The following is a 19,247-nucleotide window of genomic DNA, read 5'->3' as shown; positions in this document are numbered from 1 at the left end:
CGGAGGACTTCCAGCCTCCCCTTCGCCTGCTGTGGGCTGCATGGTGCTGGGGCTCTGCTCAGCCCTGGAGAGTGTTGGCTGCTCTCCTTCCAGCTGACATGGAAATGCCTTGCAGGGCACGCACGTGGGGCACTTTCTGCTGAGTCAGGTTTCTCTGACCTTCCTGAAATGTCACTTGTTCTGTAACTCACAAAAACTGGGGTGCTGGGATATGGTGCCTTCCTTCTCCCGGAAGTCCCTGCCGAGGGGGGCAGCGGTGGGGCATTCCCAGGGGGTGTTTCTCCTTTGCTGTCTTTCCCACGTTGTTCCTGGGGCCTCCCCTGACCTATTGACCCTGCCACAGCTCGCCCACCCCAGGTCCCTGGGGGCTGTGCAGGATTCCGGGTCCTCCAGGGCCAGTGTGATCCTTGCTGGGTTCCCAGAGTGACCCTGGAGGGAGGTCCCCTGTCGACCCTCACCTCCTGTTCCCAGGTCATCTGCCCCAGGGCCAGGTGTCCATCCACCCTGACTGTGACCGTGTGCCTGTGACCTGCATGACTGACCCCTGCCTTCGGGTGCCCAGGCCTAGCAGTGCCCCATGCCACTGGGTCCCCAGGCATCCGCCAGGAAAGGACAGCTCTAAAGTGGCGAGGCCAGCAGGGGTCCTGGTGTCTGTTGAAGGCCCTTGGAATTCCCTGGCTTCATTGTGCCATCTCCCCGCTCGTCTCCCTCCCTCTCGCCTCCCTGTCTTCCTACTCTCTCCCCTCCTTCCACCCACCCAGCTGCTGTCCTCTCTGAGCCTGGCCCCACAACCAGAGGTGCTCACTCCTGCCTTCAACTGGCTGCAGGTATCCAGGCCTCTGGGCTGAGGGCGCCTCTGTGGCTTTGTTGACCAACCCAGGCTGACTTCAGAGGTGCCCCTCAGCCCCTGCTTTGCAAGTTCCTGGGGACCCGTGGCTGTCACTTTGGCCCTTTGATGTTTATGGTGGTTCCTGTAGCTAAGTGAATGCTACCAAAGATGGAAAGTGGGGGACGCTATTCCACTGCCACTCAGAGCGAGACCAGGTGCTTCAAAAAGACCAGCAGGGTTGGGTGTGGTGGCTCATGCCTGTAACCCTAGCACTTTGGGAGGCCACCTGAGGTCAGGAGTTTGAGATCAGCCTAGCCAACATGGGAAAACCCCATTTCTACTGAAAATACAAAAATTAGCCGGGTGTGGTGGTATGCACCTGTAATCCTAGCTACTTGGGAGGCTGAGGCAAAAGAATGGCTTGAACCCGGGGGCAGAGGTTGCAGTGAGCCAAGATCGTACCACTGCACTCCAGCCTGGGCAATAAGAGCAAAACTTGGTCTCCAAAAAAAAAAAAAAAAGAAGAAGAAAAGGCCAGCAGGCAGCAGGGCCAGGTGTGGTGGCTCCTGCCTGTAATCCTAGCACTTTGGGAGGCTGAAGGGAGAGGGTCTGCTGAGCACAGGGATTCAAGGCTGCAGTGAGCTGTGATTGCACCACTGCACTCTAGTCTAGGTGACAGAGCAAGATTCTGTCTCTATTAAAAAAAAAAAAAAGGAATGGAGATGACAAAGAACAAGTCTTTTTTTTTTTTTTTTTTTTTTTTTTTTTGAGACACAGTCTGGCTCTGTCCCCCAGGCTGGAGTGCAGTGGCACCATCTCGGCTCACTGCAAGCTCTGCCTCCCGGGTTCACGCCATTCTCCTGCCTCAGCCTCCCGAGTAGCTGGGACTACAGGCGCCTGCCACGACGCCCTGCTAATTTTTTTGTACTTTTAGTAGAGACAGGGTTTCACGATGTTGGCCAGGATGGTCTCGAACTCCTGACCTCGTGATCCGCCCACCTCGGCCTCCCAAAGTGCTAGGATTACAGGCTTGAGCCACCGCGCCCGGCCAAGAACAAGTCTTAATTGAATATTAACAAAAGCCAGAAGCTGATTGGAAAAGCGTAATAAAGTAGCAAACATGCCTGGCTAATTTTTGTATTTTTAGTAGAGAGGAGTTTCACCGTGTTGGCCAGGCTGGTTTCAAACTCGTGACCTCAGGTGATCCGCCCGCGTCGGCCTCCCAAAGTCCTGGGATTACAGGCATGAGCCACCACATCCGGCCAATTTTTGTATTTTTTGTAGAGATGGGGTTTCACCATGTTGCCCAGGCTGGTCTTGAGCTCCTGGGCTCAGGTGATCCACCCGCCTTGGCCTCCCAAAGTGCTGAGATTGCAAATGTGAGCCACCGTGTCTGGCTAAGAAGGAGTATTTTCCTTAGCAGATACAAATTGATTTAAATTAGCTATGCTAGTTAAAACAATATGGAATTGGCAGAAGCATGAACATTGACTAATGGAATGTACCAGCAGAAACACACACGATCATAATGTGCTTCAGAAATGGCCTCATTCGGCCGGGCGGTGGCTCACGCCTGTAATCCCAGCACTTTGGGAGGCCGAGGTGGGTGGATCACGAGGTCAAGAGATCGAGACCATCCTGGCTAACCTGGTGAAACCCCGTCTCTACTAAAAATTCAAAAAATTAGCCGGGCGTGGTGGCAGGCACCTGTAGTCCCAGCTACTCTGGAGGCTGAGGCAGGAGAATGGCCTGAACCCAGGAGGCGGAGCTTGCAGTGAGCCGAGATTGCGCCACTGCACTCCAGCCTGGGGGACAGACTGAGATTCTGTCTCAAAAAAAAAAAAAAAAAAGAAATGGCCTCATTCATCCGTGAGGAAAGGATATACTTTTAGGTAAATGGTTTGTTGATAATTGAACATTCACGTAGGAAATAAAATGCAATCACTCACAACACACACACAACTCCAAATGGATAATAATCTCGTTGTGAAAAAGAGGAAGGAACAAATGGGGGAGTGGGATGGATTAAAGCAGTGGTCCCCAACCTTTTTGCCGCCAGAGACCGGTTTTGTGGAAGACAGTTTTTCCACAGAGGGTGACAGGAATGGTTTCCAATGAAACTGTTCCACCTCCGGTCATCAGCCGTCAGGTTCTCATAGGCAGTGTGCAGCCTAGATCCCTCGAATGCTGCACAGTTACAATAGGATTCTTCTGTGAGACTTGAATGCCCCGCTGACCTGACGGGAGGCGGAGCTCAGGTGGGAATGCTCTCTCCCCAGTGCACATCTCCTGCTGTGTGGCCAGTTCCTAACAGGCCAGGAACCCGTCCTGGGGGTTGGGGACCTCTGGTCTAGAGCACAGGTGACTTTTCTGTACCAGAGCCAGGAATGAAGGGCTGGCTGAGCTGGTGCTTCTTGCCACCTGTGTAGTGGTGCAGGTGTCCGTGGTCCAGGGCTGGCCAGGGCATCTCCTGTCCTTGGCTTGGCTTCTGCCTCTGGGTCCGTGGTGGCTGCCTGGGACCTGCCCTTGCAACCAGGGTGAAAGGAGTGGGCAGGGCCTGCTGCCTGGGGTGAGCCTGCTGCCTCTGCTCAGGGCCCCTGGCGGGGCTGCTTGCTCAGCACCCTTGCCCCATCTCTGGCCGGGCAGCTGTCACCGTCACCCAGCTAGCATGGGGAGGCTTGCTACCAAGGGATGGGGGGCTGGAGAATGGAGCTTGGAGACAGCTGGCAGTCTCGGCCACGCATAGAGACACCCGCTGCTGAGGCCTGCAGTGCCTGCAGAGGGGAAGAAATGGGGCTGGCGTGGAGAGCACACCGTGTGTTTCTGTGGTCAGGCCCGTTTATTTCTTTAAACAGATCCCAAGTGTGGAGAACGTTTGCTCACTCTTGTTGGCAGGCCTGTGGGTTTCTGTGTATCACTCTGAACTTTTCCTGTATGCCTCTCGCTTCTCTCTGTCAGAAAACAAAACAGAAGCCTCTATTCTGTGGGATTCGGATTCAAGTTGGCTCTTTTATTCACCTATTTCGAGCAGACACAATAGAAGAGGAAAGAGATAGCACTGGGGCATTCAGTAGGTCGTCTTGGATGTGAACGTTGAGTTTCCACCTGTCACTGTGATTTTATTTTATATTGAGTTGTTTTTAAAATAAGCTTTGCTTCCCTTTCGTTGCTGTTGAATCTATTACAGCTGCAAGGTGTCCTGAACACAGCGGCAGGCTGGTGATGAATCGTCTTCTGTAGGTTTTCTGGTGTCTTTGTTATGATTCTCTCAGGGCCAAGCGTGGTGCGCCTGGTCTAGGCAAACCTTTAGGCCTCGCCCTCAGAACCGACTGTGGATAATAAGCAAATAACATGTTTTGTTTATCTGCACAGTTTCTGAATGCAAATGATTCTTTTTATTCCTTATTTTATTTATGTTGTAGAGACAGAGTCTTCCCGTGTGCCCAGGCTAGAGCTTCTTATTCTTCCAGTGTTTGCACGGTGGCTGTAGCTGTGTGTAGTGACAGCAGAGACAGGCCTGAGAGGGGCAGCCACGTCCCCCCTGGGCAGGATCTGTCTACTACGGGACCGCGAGCTGCGACTTTTTCCTTCCAAGCGTGCAGAGAGGAGCCCCTCCCTAGGGACGGGGAGGCATAGCCTGCTGTTTTTGTGATGAGCATCTTGGGGGAGGGGGCACTGGGCTGTGCTGCGTAGATGGTGAGCACTGGACTCACCCCCAGCCCCAAGTCAAACAAATGTAAGGAATGTGAGCTTCTGGAAACGAGCGTGGAAGCCTGAGTGGTGAGGAAGGGAAATCTTGCAGTACCTGCCCACTCCCCAAATGCCTCTCGTGAGTTTTCTTGTTTACAATTAGTTCATCCACAGCAGGATCCACGCTGCTGCCTCTGTGTGTGTATGTGTGTGTGTGTGTGACAGAGTCCTCTGTCATCCAGGCTGGAGTACAGTGGTGCAGTCACAGCTCACTGCAGCCTCCAACTCCTGGCTCAGGTGATCCTCCCACCTCAGCCTCCCAAGTAACTGGGACTGCAGGTGCGCCCCACCACGCCCAGCTAATTTTTGTATTTTTATGTAGAGGCAGGGTTTCACCATGTTGGCCAGGCTGGTCTCGAACTCCTGGCTTAAGTGATCCACCCGCCTCGGCCTCCCACAGTGCTGGGATTACAGGTGTGATTGTGCCCAGCCATAGTAGAGCTTCTTGTTTGCAATTGGTTGATATGTGTCTTGTGGCTGTCTTTAATAAAACAAAAACATTGCCGGTATCATCTGGTAGGCCAGGCGCAGTGGCTCACACCTGTAATCCTAGCACTTCAGGAGGCCGAGGCGGGCGGATCACTTGAGGTCAGGAGTTCAAAACCAGCCTGGCTGATATGGTGAAACCCCGTCTCTAGTAAAAATACAAAAAATTAGCTGGGCGTGGTGGTGCACGCCTGTAGTCCTAGCTACTCAGGAGGCTGAGGCAGGTGAATTGCTTGAACCCGGGAGGCGGAGGTTGCAGTGAGCCAAGATCGCACCACTGCACTCCAGCCTGGGTGACAGAGCAAGACTCTTGTCTTAAAAAAAAAAAAAGACAGTATTGTTAATGGTGAAGGTTCACCCCTCACGCCTTTTTCCGTATGCAGCTCTGAGCTTAACACCCACCACACAACCAGGCACAGAACACTGGGCAGTCCACCCAAAACAGTCCCCAGCAGCCGCCTGCCCTGCTGACCTGGCCTTGTCCCTCCAGCTCTGCCTTTTCCAGAGTGCCATAGAGATGGACAAAAATGGTGTGTGCCCTCTTGACACAGGTGTCTCTCACTCAGCACGATGCCTTTGAGACCCATCCTATCGTGTATCAATGATCCGTTCCTAGCTGTTGCTGAGTAGTATTCCGTTGCACAGTGTACCAAAATGTCCTTGTCTTTGTGTGAAGGACATCTGGGTTTCCAGTGGGTGGCGGTTATGAATAGAGCTGCTGTGAATGTGCCTTACAGATCTGTGTAGGGACACATGCTTTTACTTCCCTTGGACCAATTCCAAGGGGTAGGATTGCTGGGTCCTGTATGTTTAACTTCGTAAGAAACCGCCAGACTGCTTTTCAGTGACTCTGCCATGTGGCGTTCCGCGCGTTCAGGGTGTAGGGAAGTCCCAGTGGTTTTGCCTCCTCACCAGCATTTGGTATTAGCTTTTTTATTTTTCGTGTTTTTTAAGCCATTCTAATAGGTGTAGTTGGGATCTCGTTTGGTTTTAATTTGCATTTCCCTAATAACTAATAATTTTGAGCATCTTTTCGTGTGCTTATTTGCTACCAATGTATCTTTTCTGGTGAAACGTCTGTTCAAATATTTTGCTCACTTTTTTTTTTTTTTTGAGATGGAGTCTTGCTCTGTCACCTAGGCTAGAGTGCAGTGGCGCAAACTCAGCTCACTGCAACCTTGACCTCCCTGGTTCAAGCAATTCCCCTGCCTCAGCCTTCCGAGTAGCTGGGACTACAGGCTCTTCTCACTTTTTATTAGCTTGTTTGTTTTCATATTGTTGAGTTCTGAGAGTTCATATATTTACATATTCTGGATAAAATGTTTGTCAAATATGTGATCTGCGGCCGGGCGTGGTGGCTCACGCCTATAATCCTGGCACTTTGGGAGGCCGAGGTGGGCAGATCACTCGAGGCCAGGAGTTCAAGACCAGGCCTGGCCAACACGTAGCTGGGACTACAGATGTGTGCTGCCGTACTTGGCTAATTTTTATATTTTTTGTAGAGACAGGGTCTCCCTGTGTACCCAGGCTGGTCTCAAACTCCTGGGCTCAAGTGATCCACCCACCTCAGCATCCCAAAGTGTTGGGATTACAGGTGTGAGCCACCCTGCCCTGCCTCGACTTTTAATATATGGTTGAATTTGCCTGGAGGTTTTTTTTTTTTTTTTTTGGAAGATTTAATTATTTATTTTTGAGACAGAGTCTCACTCTGTCCCCCAGGCTGGCGTGCAGTGATACGATCTCAGCTCACTACAACCTCTGCCTCCCCAGTTCAAGTGATTCTCCTGTGCCCAGCCCAGAAAATTTTAAACTATTAATTCAATTTATTTAATAGGTGTAGGACTACACCAGCTATCTGTTTCATCGTGCTGAGTTTCAGTAGTTTGTGGCTTTCTAGGGAAATGAAAATGGGTACATTTTATCAAAGTAGTCAGATTTTTGTGCATGAAGTTGTTTGCAGTATTTCCCAGTAGTCTGTAAGGTCTGTAGTTCTTTCCTTACTTCTGATAATGGCAACTTTTGTCTACTTTCTTCTTTGTTTGGGTAGAGGTTTTATGAATTTTATTAATTTTCCCAAGAACTAGCATTTGGTTTTATTTTATTGTTTATCTATTTTCAGTTTAGTTGTTCGTCTTTATCATTATAATTTCCTTCCTTTTGCTTCCTTGGGGTTTAATATGTTCTTCTAGTTTCTTAAGATGGAAACTTAGGGCTGAGCGTGGTGGCCCAGTAATCCCAGCACTTTGGGAGGCTGAGGTGGGTGGATCACCTGAGGTCAGGAGTTCGAAACCAGCCTGGCCAACATGGTAAAATCCTGTCTCCATGAAAAATATAAAAAATTAGCTGGGCGTGGTAGTGCACACCTGTAATCCCAGCTGCTTGGGTGGCTGAGGCATGAGACTTGCTTGAACCCAGGAGGTGGAGGTTGCAGTGAGCTGAGATCACACCACTGCACTCCAGCCTGGGCAACACAGCGAGACTCTATCTCAAAAAAAGATGGAATCTAGCTGGGTGCAGTGGCTCAACGCCTGTAATCCCAGCACTTTGGGAAGCCGAGGCGGGTGGATCACAAGGTCGGGATATCGAGACCATCCTGCCTAACATGGTGAAACCCCGTCTCTACCAAAAATACAGAAAATCAGCCGGGCATGATGTCAGGCACCTGTAGTCCCAGCTACTCGGGATGCTGAGGCAGGACAATAGTGTGAACCCAGGAGGCGGAGCTTGCAGTGAGCCGAGATCACGCCACTGCACTCCAGCCTGGGCAACAGAGCGAGACTCCATCTCGAGAAAAAAAAAAAAAAATGGAATCTTTAGATTGTGTATTTGAATCTTTTTTCTGACGTAAGCACTTAATGCTATAAATTCTCATGTCAGAACTGCTTTAGCTGCACCCGGCAGATTAACGTGCTACGTTTTCATTTCCATTCCATTCAGAGTGTTCTCTGATTTCCTTTCAGACTTCCTTTGAGCCATAGGTTATTGTTTTTTAGTTTCCCAAGCATCCCAAGAGGATTCCTCGCCATCTTTCTGTGATAGATTGCTAGTCTAACGCCATTTTGGTCAGAGAACGTATTCTTTGTGATATCAGCTCTTTTGTATTTGTGAAGGATTTGTGGTGTGACCCAGCATATGGTCTATCTTGGTTCATATCACCTCTCTCTTAGTCTCTCTCCTCTGTCTTTTTTCCTCTTGCATTTTGTTGAGTAAGAGAGAGTCTGTGGGAATCCGGGCAGCCCCAGTGGAGTGGGGTGGAGCCAGGGCAAGGGTCCCCGCTGGAGGAGCCCCCCTCAGGCCAGGCCCTTCAGCGATTCTGCCAAGTCCTAGGAGACTCTGACTTAATGCCTAACTTATTTTGCGATATACTGAGTATGAGAATGACTTTAAAGCTCACAGGTGGCCTCGGAGTGCACCTTGTGCGCACAAACACTGACGGGTGACAGTGGATGGTCTGACTGCAGCTCGGGGAATGAATTGAAGGACTCTGACAGAGATGTCTGTAGTAGGCTTGTTTAAGCTCCATGCCTGTTTACCTAAAAAGCTGGACTTAAAAACATCGAATTTGGAACTCAGAAAAATAAAACATCTTCTGACCTGGGTAGGTCTGTCTTCCAGTGTTGGAAAGCAGACGCATTTCCGGGTTAGTCCTGTGCTGCTTTTATGAGCTACACTGACCCGATCTTGTTTGGAACAGGCCGCCCTGTGCATGACTTGGTCCCATGCAGAATCACACAGCCCAGTTGGTGACTTTGGTGGCTGTCAGGCACTGCTCGCGTCTGCAGCCCTGTCTGCAGAGAGCACCCCGTGGCCCTGCGTGCACGGCTCCCCTACCCCCGCCGCATGACATTCCCCCCACAGTCTGCACGGCTCCCCCACCCCTGCCCGCATGACATCCCCCCCGCCATCTGCATGGCTCCCCCACCCCCGCCCCCGCCCCCACCCCCACCCCCACCCCCACCCGACTTCCCCCCCCCAGTCTGCACGGCTCCCCCACCCCCGCCCGCACGACATCCCCCCCACAGTCTGCATGGCTCCCCCACCCCTGCCTCACGACTTCCCCCCCAGTCTGCACGGCTCCCCCACCCCTGCCCTCACGACTTCCCCCCCAGTCTGCACGGCTCCCCCACCCCTGCCCGCACTACATCCCCCCGCCATCTGCATGGTTCCCCACCCCCGCCGCACGACATCCCCCCCACAGTCTGCACGGCTCCCCCACCCCCGCCGGCATGACATCCCCCCCACCATCTGCACGGCTCCCCCACCTCTGCCTGCATAGCTTCCCTACCCCCGCCTGCATGGCTCCCCCACTGCCCGCCGTCCGCTGTCCCTGTTGCACCTCCCACCTGCTGCCCTGCTGTCAAATCAGGCGCGTCCCACCCAGGGAGCTCTGGTATCTGCCCCTTGGCTTCTCTCAGCAGCTCAGTGGAGTGTAGACAGTGTCGCCATCATCACCTGAGCAGCTAGGATGGGAGTGGGGTCTCCGTGGTCTCCATTTTACAAATGGGTTGACAGGTGCTCAGGAAGCCCTGTAATGTCCTGGGGCCACCCAGGCAGTCATACACAGGCTGTATCCATCTAGTGCTCCCGCTGCCTGGGGGCAGGGATGTGTGCTGGAAGGGCCTGGGCCTGCCTTCCCACCGCCATGTCCACACCCAGTGCCCAGGGGTGGAGACGGAAGCATGCAGCAGCCACTGTGGCACTGGTGGGTGGCTGCGTTCCATGGCCTGGCTGTGTCTGGCGCCTGTTCTGGTGTTTCACATTCATACTTTGAGGGCCAAGCACCAGCCCAGGAGGTGGGTACCACAAGTCCAGACTTCCACAAGGGAAAGTGTCCCCAGCACAGACACAGCCACTCAGAACTTGTTGGTCTTGGAGCCTGAAGCCGGGCGGGTCAGGCAGTGCCATCCCTATCTGGACGGTGGTGCCTTCACCCTTCTGCTGTCCTGAGCAAGAAGAAAAATGAGCCAAGCTTCAAAGAGAGCTGTGCCAAAGTTTCTAGAAAGCTTGCCAGTGTGGGCGTTGCACCCTACACACCTTCAGGCATGGGTGGGTGGTGTGGGCATCTTCACTGCGTGGATTTGGGGCCCTGGCGTGTGTACGGCAGATGCCTCAGGGAGATGCATGTTCACACGGGGCAGCACTAGGCAGAGTGGAGGGTAGGGTCTACACCGCTCCACTCCTCAGGGACAGCCCTGGACACTGGGTGTGTCCTTCAGACTGTCCCTGGCGTCTCCAGGACTCCAGTGGCCTCAGGACAGAATGGCGGAGGGGAAATGAACAGAAGGAAGGTTGGGGGAAAGTGTATCCCAGCTATGGGCGGGGGGCCTGGGGCTGGACAGGGCCGTGGGAGAGGGGAGGCCTGTGCTCTCACAGCTGGGAGCTGGCTTAGGACTCTCAGATCTTCTCTTTGTGGCCCGTCATCCCTCCTACCTGCCTGTCCACAGGCCCACACTGAGTGAGTTCTGTGGGAGGGAGGCTCACCCTCAGGGGCCTTCAGGAGATGGGACCTCTGGCCCGGCAGCCAATGGATGCTGAGGGGCGCCCGCCATGTGCAGGGACAGCTGGGGTGACGTCTTGGAGCCCCGTGACGTCCTGGGGCCGCCCAGGCAGTCATAGGAAGCCCTGTGACATCCTGGGGCCACCCAGGCAGTCACACCCCACCCTGCACCCCAGGGTGCAGGCTCCCAGGGTGACGCAGTGCTGGGACGGCACAGGGCCGCGTTCTGAGGGAGGGCGGAGCCCCAAGGCTGAGCCGTGCCTTGCCTCACAGGTTGTGCAGCCTGACTCTGAAGAAGCTGGTGGTCTTCAAGGAGCTGGAGAAGGAGCTGATCTCCGTGGTGATCGCCGTCAAGATGCAGGTGAGGCCTGTTGCACCCCCGGCCGTGGCTGGGTGCTGGGTAGGCTTTCCATGTGCCTGGGAGACGAGTCAGGCGGTGCGCCAGTGTGGAGCCTTGTGCCACAACAGCGGGCAGCCCATGCCATCTCCAGGAGCCTGGGGGCTGGGAATGACGGGATGCTCCTGGGTCCGGTCCTGCCCCACACAAGGGAGGCAGGCCGGCCTTCTGGGATGTGGAGGCCACATGCATGGGGCCTTCCCAGGGCAGAGCTGCCCTCAGGTCACCTCACAGTGATGGATGGGCCCCAGGTACCTGGAGCCAGGGCTTCCCTGCTGCACTCAGCACCCACTTCCTGCCCACTTTCTGTGGGGTGGAGGGCGTTGGTGGGAGAGGGGAGCAGGGCACTCTGGGAGGTGAGGGCCTAGCCAGAACTCCCAGCCCCTGGTGCCAGGGCCTCTCTCCTGACCCTAGTGGGTCCTGTGACCTCTCGAAGGCTTTGAACAAGTAGCTGTTCCAGAGGAGTTGTGCTGGTGTCTTACCCATGCCTGGCCCAGGCCCCACCCCCTCCTTCGGGTAGAGCTGCCACGACCCTTGTGGCACGGCCTTTGCCCAGTGGCCCAGACAGGGAGGTCTCCCTGCCAACTGTCAGGGCCACCCTGCCCTTTCAGGGCCACAGGGTTCCAGGTGTGTGGCCTGTATAGGGCCACCTCTAGCGGGCTCCCCCTGGTCGGCACCACTCATGGGCAAGTCTCACCCATGTCCTCAGCATACAGGAGTGTCCTTCTGTGTGGCTGTCCAGCGTGACAGGGTGGGGTCTCAGTGGCTGTTGTGCTCCTGACCCCGCCCATCAGCTCCTCGAGGATGGGGCCCTGCTCATGGAGCCCATGTCCAAGGCCGCACACAGGTCCCTGTAGCTGGCCGGATTCCTGACACCTGCTGTGGCTCTGACACGGGGTCTCTGGGCCTCCTGGACCCGCAGAGTAGCACCTGAGCCTCGGCCAGTGTGACTGAGGTCACCAGCCAAGCACTGGGTCTTGAGTGCGCGGAGGCCTGAGGCTTCTTGTCTGTCCCAGTCAGTTGCCACTGTGTGAAACCTATTGCATCTTAAATAAATGTCTGGAGAAACCCTTTTCCTCGCTGAACATGCTCGTGGGTTATCAGCAGCCTACGTGTGTGGCGCGGGCTAGTGGCTGGGTTCCCCGGGTGGTGGGGCCTTGCCCCAAGAACTTCCAGGGGCGCGTGGCTAACAGCGGGACCCCGAGAACTTCCAGGAGCGCATGGTGAATAGCGGGACCCCGAGAACTTCCAGGAGCGCGTGGCTAATAGTGGGACCCCGAGAACTTCCAGGAGCGCGTGGCTAACAGCGGGACCCCGAGAACTTCCAGGGGCGCGTGGCTAATAGTGGGACCCCGAGAACTTACAGGAGCGCGTGGCTAATAGCGGGATGGAAGCGTCTCTCCGCCCGCCCTGCCCATGGCTGTGGCCATGCCCAGGGTGCCCAGGATCTGCTGCAGTCTGGCCGCGGGTCATCCCTGGGGAGCAGGGAGCTCTCTGTGGGCCGTTGCCACCAGGCCATGAGGCTGTGTCTGGACCTCTTGGCTTGCAGGGGGGCAGGGGTCAGGGTCTCATTGGGTCTTCAGAGCAATGCAGAAAGGCATGAAGGCAAGAGTCGACCCCTCGCTGGCTTCTGAGTCTGGTGCTGTTGACCTCTAACCTCTGGCATGGGGCCCCACCCCACACTGACCCTGTTCCTTGGCCCCATTCCTCCCTCTGCCTGTCTCTGGTCCTGCCCCAGCCTGTGTCCTGACCGAGAGCTTGGCCCCAGGGCCCCTCAGAGCCCCACCTCTCCAGCCCCTCTGTGTACCCCCTGGACTGGCTGCCCATGCCCTCCCTGCCCACCCCAGCTCAGCAGCCACATGGCCCTTGGCCTCCCTTGATCACCCCCAGCTCCTCACCTGCTTCTCTTGGGGTGTCCTCTCCACCCAGGCCCCCTGTGGGGGAAGCAGCCAGCCTGTCCCTGCAGCCCCACCTGCCCCTCAGCCTTCTCTGGCGTACACCTTCGCCTCACTGGCTGGTGGCACACACTGTCCTTCTCCTGACACAGCTGGGTCCCTGCAGGTCCTCTGAGGGGGAATGCTAAGAGGGACCCGATGCAGAGCACATTTGCGGGGAAACATCTCTGAAGGGTCAAGGGGAGGATCAGGGAGAGCCCAGACCACAACGCAGGGGCAGCTGGGGAGAGGAGAGGGGACAGGAGGGCTGGCCGAGGAGAGCCATGCTGCCCCTTGCCGCACTGCACGCGAGGCCCCAGCGCAAGCGTAGGACCAGAGGCCCCCACGGATGTCTCATGGAGCCCGAGTATGGCCATGCGGGCCACCCGCACCGGTCCTGAGGCCCCGCTGCTCCCACCCGAACCTGGGCTGGCCCCGGGCTCCCGTTGTCTGTCTTGGACCCCTGCCCGCCCTCCAGCCACCTGGCACCTCTCATCCACTGTGTCCCGCGCGCCAGCCTCCGGGAACCTCTCATCCACTGTGTCGCGCCCTCCAGCCACGTGGCACCTCTCATCCACTGTGTCCCGCGCGCCGGCCTCCGGGAACCTCTCATCCACTGTGTCGCGCCCTCCAGCCACGTGGCACCTCTCATCCACTGTGTCCCGCGCGCCGGCCTCCGGGAACCTCTCATCCACTGTGTCCGGCGCGCCGGCCTCCGGGAACCTCTCATCCACTGTGTCCGGCGCGCCGGCCTCCGGGAACCTCTCATCCACTGGGTCCCGCGCGCCGGCCTCCGGGAACCTCTCATCCACTGGGTCCCGCGCGCCGGCCTCCGGGAACCTCTCATCCACTGGGTCCCGCGCGCCGGCCTCCGGGAACCTCTCATCCACTGGGTCCCGCGCGCCGGCCTCCGGGAACCTTGTGCCTGGGACCCCCCAGCGGCTGCTTGTTTCTCGGAGCACGAGGTCCCCGAGCTCATCCTTGTTGGGATGGTCCCATTTGAAACAACACTGCGATAAGCACGTTCAATCCATTAGGAATCTATTTCGATATAAAGTTTGTGGTTGGGGTCCTGCTGTCTTTCATGCAAATGACTCGTTACCCGTTTGGCGCAGGTGCGTACGATATCTCCTCTGGCCTGAAGCTCACTGGGTATAAACTGTTTTCAGGTGGTCATGCATTTTCCTGCACCCACATCGAGGTTTCTGCTACCCTCATTTTTGTGACAGCATCTCCATATTTTAAGTATCGTATCTCTGTATGTTTTATTTTCTGAGAGGGCCAGTCAGCCCTGATCATTCTTCTTTTTAGAAAATGCTTTAGGCCGGGTGCAGTGGCTCATGCCTGTAATCGCAGCACTTTGGGAGGCCGAGGAGGGTGGATTGCTTGAACTCAGGAGTTGGAGACCAGTCTGGGCAACATGACTAATCCTTGTCTCTTAACAAAATACAATAATTATTGTCTATTTTTTTGTGGTGGCACATGCCTGTAGTTCCAGGTACTAGGGAGGCTGAGGCTGGAGGATTGCCTGAGCCTAGGAGATCAAGGCTGTAGTGAGTTGAGATCCAGCCACTGCACTATAGCCTGGGTGATAGAGTGAGACCCTGTCTCAAAAAATAAAAAATAAAAAAATGCTTTAAGCCAAGCATGGAGGCACATGCCTGTAGGCCGAGCTGCTCAGGAGGCTGCGGCAGGAGGATTGCTTGAGCCCGGGAGCTCAAGTCCAGCCTGAGCCACACAGCGAGACCCGTCCCTCAAAACCAGAAGGGGCTTGTTGCCTCCAGATTTGTTCTGCCAGACGGACTTGGGCAGCGCAGTCAGGTGCTGCTGCACCTGATCGTGGAATCTGTTTTGTGATCGCGTTAACTTTACAGGAAGCACCCCTGGTTTCTCTCTCATGTCTTAGGGCAGGTTCCTGGAGGTGGAACCTGTGAGCCGAAGGGTCTCGATGTTTTTAAGGTTCTTGGGAAAGATGCCAGGGCACCTCTGAGAATTATCCCAGCCTGTGCCTACCACCCCCAGACTGCAGGGCTGCAATCCTGCCAGTTTTACAGTGCAGGAGTCACAGGGTCTTTGCCTGGTTTCCTGCTTCATCACAGCCCTTTGAACTAGAACACGTCCTGCTTCATCACAGGGCTCCAAACGAATCCTGCGGTCCCATGAGATTGTGCTGCCCCCCAGTGGACAAGTGGAGACGGACCTGGCCCTGACCTTCTCCTTGCAGGTGAGTCACCAGTGGAGATGACCCCCTCCCTCATCACTGTCCGCTGGGGTGACGGGCGCCCTCATCACTGTCCTCTGGGGTGACGTGTCCCCCCCATCACTGTCCCCCAAGGAGAGGGGCACCCTCATCACTGTCCCCCGGGGTGATGGGTCCCCGTCATCACTGTCCCCCAAGGAGAGGGGCACCCTCATCACTGTCCCCTGGGGTGACGTGTCCCCCTCATCACTGTCCCCCGGGGTGACGTGTCCTCATCACTGTCCCCTGGGGTGACGGGCCCCCCTCATCACTGTCCCCTGGGGTGACATGTCCCCTCATCACTGTCCCCTGGGGTGACAGGCCCCCCTCATCACTGTCCCCTGGGGTGACGGGCCCCCCTCATCACTGTCCCCTGGGGTGACATGTCCCCTCATCACTGTCCCCTGGGATGACGGGCCCCCCTCATCACTGTCCCCTGGGGTGACGGGCACCCCCATCACTGTCCCCTGGGGTGACGGGCCCCCCTCATCACTGTCCCCTGGGGTGACGGGCCCTCCTCATCACTGTCCCCTGGGGTGACGGGCACCCCCATCACTGTCCCCTGGGGTGACGGGCCCCCCTCATCACTGTCCCCTGTGGTGACGGGCCCTCCTCATCACTGTCCCCTGGGGTGACGGGCACCCCCATCACTGTCCCCTGGGGTGACGGGCCCCCCTCATCACTGTCCCCTGGGGTGATGGGCACCCGCATCACTGTCCCCTGGGGTGATGGGCCCCCCTCATCACTGTCGCCTGTGGTGACAGGCCCTCCTCATCACTGTCCCCTGGGGTGACGGGCACCCCCATCACTGTTCCCTGGGGTGACGGGCCCCCCTCATCACTGTCCCCTGGGGTGACAGGCACCCCATCACTGTCCCCTGGGGTGACAGCATTTGTCTCATCATTGCCACCAGTGTCCTGTGTTACTGCAGATCTTCTGTTGATTATGGTTTATTCTTAAATGATTAGAAATTTGTTTTGGTTTATTAGGTTGAGTTTTTCTTTGGTTTTTTTTTTGTTTGTTTGTTTTTGAGATGGAGTCTCTCCTTGTCACCCCGGCTAGTGCAGTCTTGGCTCACTGCAACCTCCACCTCCCGGGTTCAAGCGATTCTCTTGCTTCAGCCTTCCGAGCAGCTGGGATTACAGGCACACACCACCAGGCCAGGCTAATTTTTGTATCTTTAGTTGAGACGGAGTTTCATCATGTCTGCCAGGCTGGTCTCGAACTCCTGACTGCATGATCTGCCTGCCTCGGCCTCCCAAAGTGCTGGGATTACAGGTGTGAGACACCACGCCCGGCCTAGTTTTTCATTCCTTGTCTATGATAAAGAGAATGTAAGGCCGGGTGCGGTGGCTCATGCCTGTAATCCCAGCACTTTTGGAGGCCAAGGCAGGTGGCAGGAGAATCACTTGAAGCCAGGAGGTGGAGGTTGGTTGCAGTGAGCTGAGATCATGCCATAGCACTCCAGCCTGGGGGACAGAGTGAGGCTCCATCTCAAAAAAAAAAAAGAGAGAATGTAATAATGAGGGCAAAAAAAACACTTACTGAGTCAAGGCTATTTTGCTCTTCTATTTAAAAAGTTAGGGGAAACTCAGAGTTCACAAACAATCCCAGCTGTTTGGGAGGCTGAGGCAGGAGGATCGCTTGAACCCGGGAGGTGGAGGTGACAGTGAGCCCGGCTAATTTTTGTATTTTTGTAGAGATGGGGTTTTGCCTTGTTGGCTAGGGTGGTCTCGAACTCCCTACCTCAGGTGATCCGCCCGGCTTGGCCTCCCGAAGTGCTGGGATGACAGGTGTGAGCCACCGCGCCTGGCCCAGTGCTCCATGGTTCAGTGGGTTTTGACAGGCATGCACAGGCATGTCAGCACCACCGCAGTTAGGGTGGTGAACAGCCCCATCTTCCCCTAAGTATTTAAACTGATTTTTATTTGTGAACTCTGAGTGTCTAAGAGATACTTGTGAACATCAGCTTGCTGGAGCCCTGCTGGACAGGGAGCCTGTGGTGAGACATGCAGGTGAGTTGGGTGCACAGGGGGCCTCGGAGGGAGAGCCCTGCCTGCCCTGTGTGCCCCTCGCGGAAAAGCGTCCTGGGTCACACCTTGCTGATTGCCTCAGGCACATGAGCCGCCGCACTGTTTCCAAGTGTCTACAGGCGCGCTCAGCCATCCCGGGCACTGCAGCACATGGTCCTCGTCCGCCTGCCGAGGCTGTTAGCGTGGAGTGGAGCCCTCGGGGCCTGAGCCCTAGCGACCGGCTCACTCTTGGTTGTGTTGGGTAAAGGAAGGGCCCTGGGGACCTGCTTGCCACTGGAATGAACTCGGGGGCCCATCTGTGGGTGCCCTTCTGACCATATGGGCAGCAGGTTGGCCTGGCCACAGGCTGCAGGGTGGCTGGCTCGTCAGAGGCCGTGTTGCTGCCTGGGGCCCTGGTGCACCCTCAGCTGCCACTCGCACTTGTGCCCACAGTATCCTCACTTCTTGAAGAGGGAAGGCAACAAGCTTCAGATCATGCTGCAGCGCAGAAAGCGCTACAAGAATAGAACCATCCTGGGCTACAAGACGCTGGCCGCGGGCTCCGTCAGCATGGCCGAGGTGAGTGCTCTGACTGGCGTGGCCCGCGTCGGGCTGGCCACCTGGGCGCCAGAGCATTCGCCCGTGGGAGATGGAGATGTCTCTCCCGGGTCCAGATGTCCAGGGATCAGATGAAAATGATGAGAGGAGCCTGGCGGCTGGGCTTCGCCATAAGGGCCGGGTGCGGCCCCAGGTGGTGCTTCCTCTCTGACCTTCCCTTGCCGCCCAGCGTGGCTCCCCACGTGCCTGCAGCCGCGCGCACTCCCCTCTAACGAGCCTGTCCTGCCCTTCAGTGGAGCTGGGTTTTGGATCGGGCTGCTCTGGAGTCTTTCCCATGGAGGAATCGCTGCTGTCCCCGCACCACGGGTGTGTCCTGTGATGGGTTCGTGTCTGTGTCCTGCTCAGCACGTGCTCTGGCCCAGGATCGGCTGAGCAGGAGCAGGACAGGCGTCAGTTCCGTGCAGGGGCTAGCGAGGATACCTGAGCAGGGCGGGGGCGGCACCCAGAGGTCAGAGGGGGTTCCCTGGAGGGGAAAGAAGGGGAAGTACCTCAAAAGGAAAAGAAACAGCCAAGCGGCAGCCCACCTTGTTCCAGAGGCCCCAGCGTTCTGAGGAGGCCGCAGTAGGGCGTGGGGGCACGGGAGAAGACACCCCAGGCTGAGGCCTTGGACGTCCTCATGGACCCTTTCGGGGCTGCAAGATTGGCTCTGGGAGAAGGGGCAGCCCAGGGCCCCAGACCCGTTTGTCTCTTTTGCTTCAGAACTTTCCCCATCATGGGGTTGTGTTCAGGGTCCAGGGGCTGCGGGCGTGAGTGGTGCTTGGGGCATGTGAAGCTGTGTCGCTGCCTGCCTGGGGCCTGGGAAGGTCAGCCAGTGCAGCCCCTCACTGGGAGCCGGAGCCGCCAGAGCCCCCCAGCCCCTCTTCGTCCCACTTTGTCCCCCTGCTCCTGGGGCTTGGGGCTAGGACAGTGGGGGTGCCCACTTGTAGCTGGTTCCCCCACACCCCCTAGGCCCAGCCTGTAGGCCTCCTGTCTCCCAGGTCAAGCGCTGGGTCCCCCAGATCCTCACACACCCCCACTTACACATCCAGGACAAGTGCCAAGCACTGCTCTGGACTCAGCCCTCCCTGCTGCACTGGGAGACGGGAGTGTGGAGGGTACAGGAAGCAGCAGTGGCGTCCCGAGGCCTCGCTTCTCCGTGCCGCCACAGGGCCTCAGACAAGCCTTGCAGTCTTCCCGGTTCCTTCGGCAAACCACGGACAGCACGGGTGGACCGGGCCTCCAGACTGCACTTCCCAGGGCCCTGGGACCCTTCTGGTGGCCTAGAGCCGCCTGTCATTCCAGCCTCCCTCCTGCAGGCTGAGCGATGGGTGAACAGGTGGTGCAGGGATGCTCTCTGGGCTGTGAGAGACGCCTGGGAGCTGCCGCATGCTTCCTGTGGAGCAGGAGGGTCCAGGCACTACGGGGAGGTCGTGCAGGCTGTTTCCCATTAGCCATGCAGGTGATGTCCTGCTGATCCCTGCCAGTGCCTGTGAGCTCCTGCCCCGG

The 19,247-nt window shown here is 56.6% G+C and overlaps 1 protein-coding gene across 9 annotated transcripts in view; it reads left to right on the top strand.

Annotated features, from left to right (window-relative positions):
- Positions 1 to 19,247, top strand: part of PACS2 (phosphofurin acidic cluster sorting protein 2) — an 86,747-nt gene that overhangs the window by 24,868 nt on the left and 42,632 nt on the right. For all 9 annotated transcript variants that reach the window (XM_055287947.1, XM_055287943.1, XM_055287945.2 and 6 more), the window contains exons 2-4: positions 10,836 to 10,923; positions 15,028 to 15,117; positions 17,598 to 17,723. In XM_055287947.1, the coding sequence (XP_055143922.1) occupies positions 10,836 to 10,923; positions 15,028 to 15,117; positions 17,598 to 17,723 (304 nt within the window). The remainder of the gene's footprint in view (positions 1 to 10,835; positions 10,924 to 15,027; positions 15,118 to 17,597; positions 17,724 to 19,247) is intronic.

Source organism: Symphalangus syndactylus, chromosome 8, assembly GCF_028878055.3.
Source record: "Symphalangus syndactylus isolate Jambi chromosome 8, NHGRI_mSymSyn1-v2.1_pri, whole genome shotgun sequence".
In the NCBI taxonomy this organism is placed as follows: Eukaryota; Metazoa; Chordata; class Mammalia; order Primates; family Hylobatidae; genus Symphalangus; species Symphalangus syndactylus.
The sequence above is the reverse complement of the archived record's forward strand: the minus strand, read 5'-3'. Positions and strand labels throughout refer to the sequence as shown.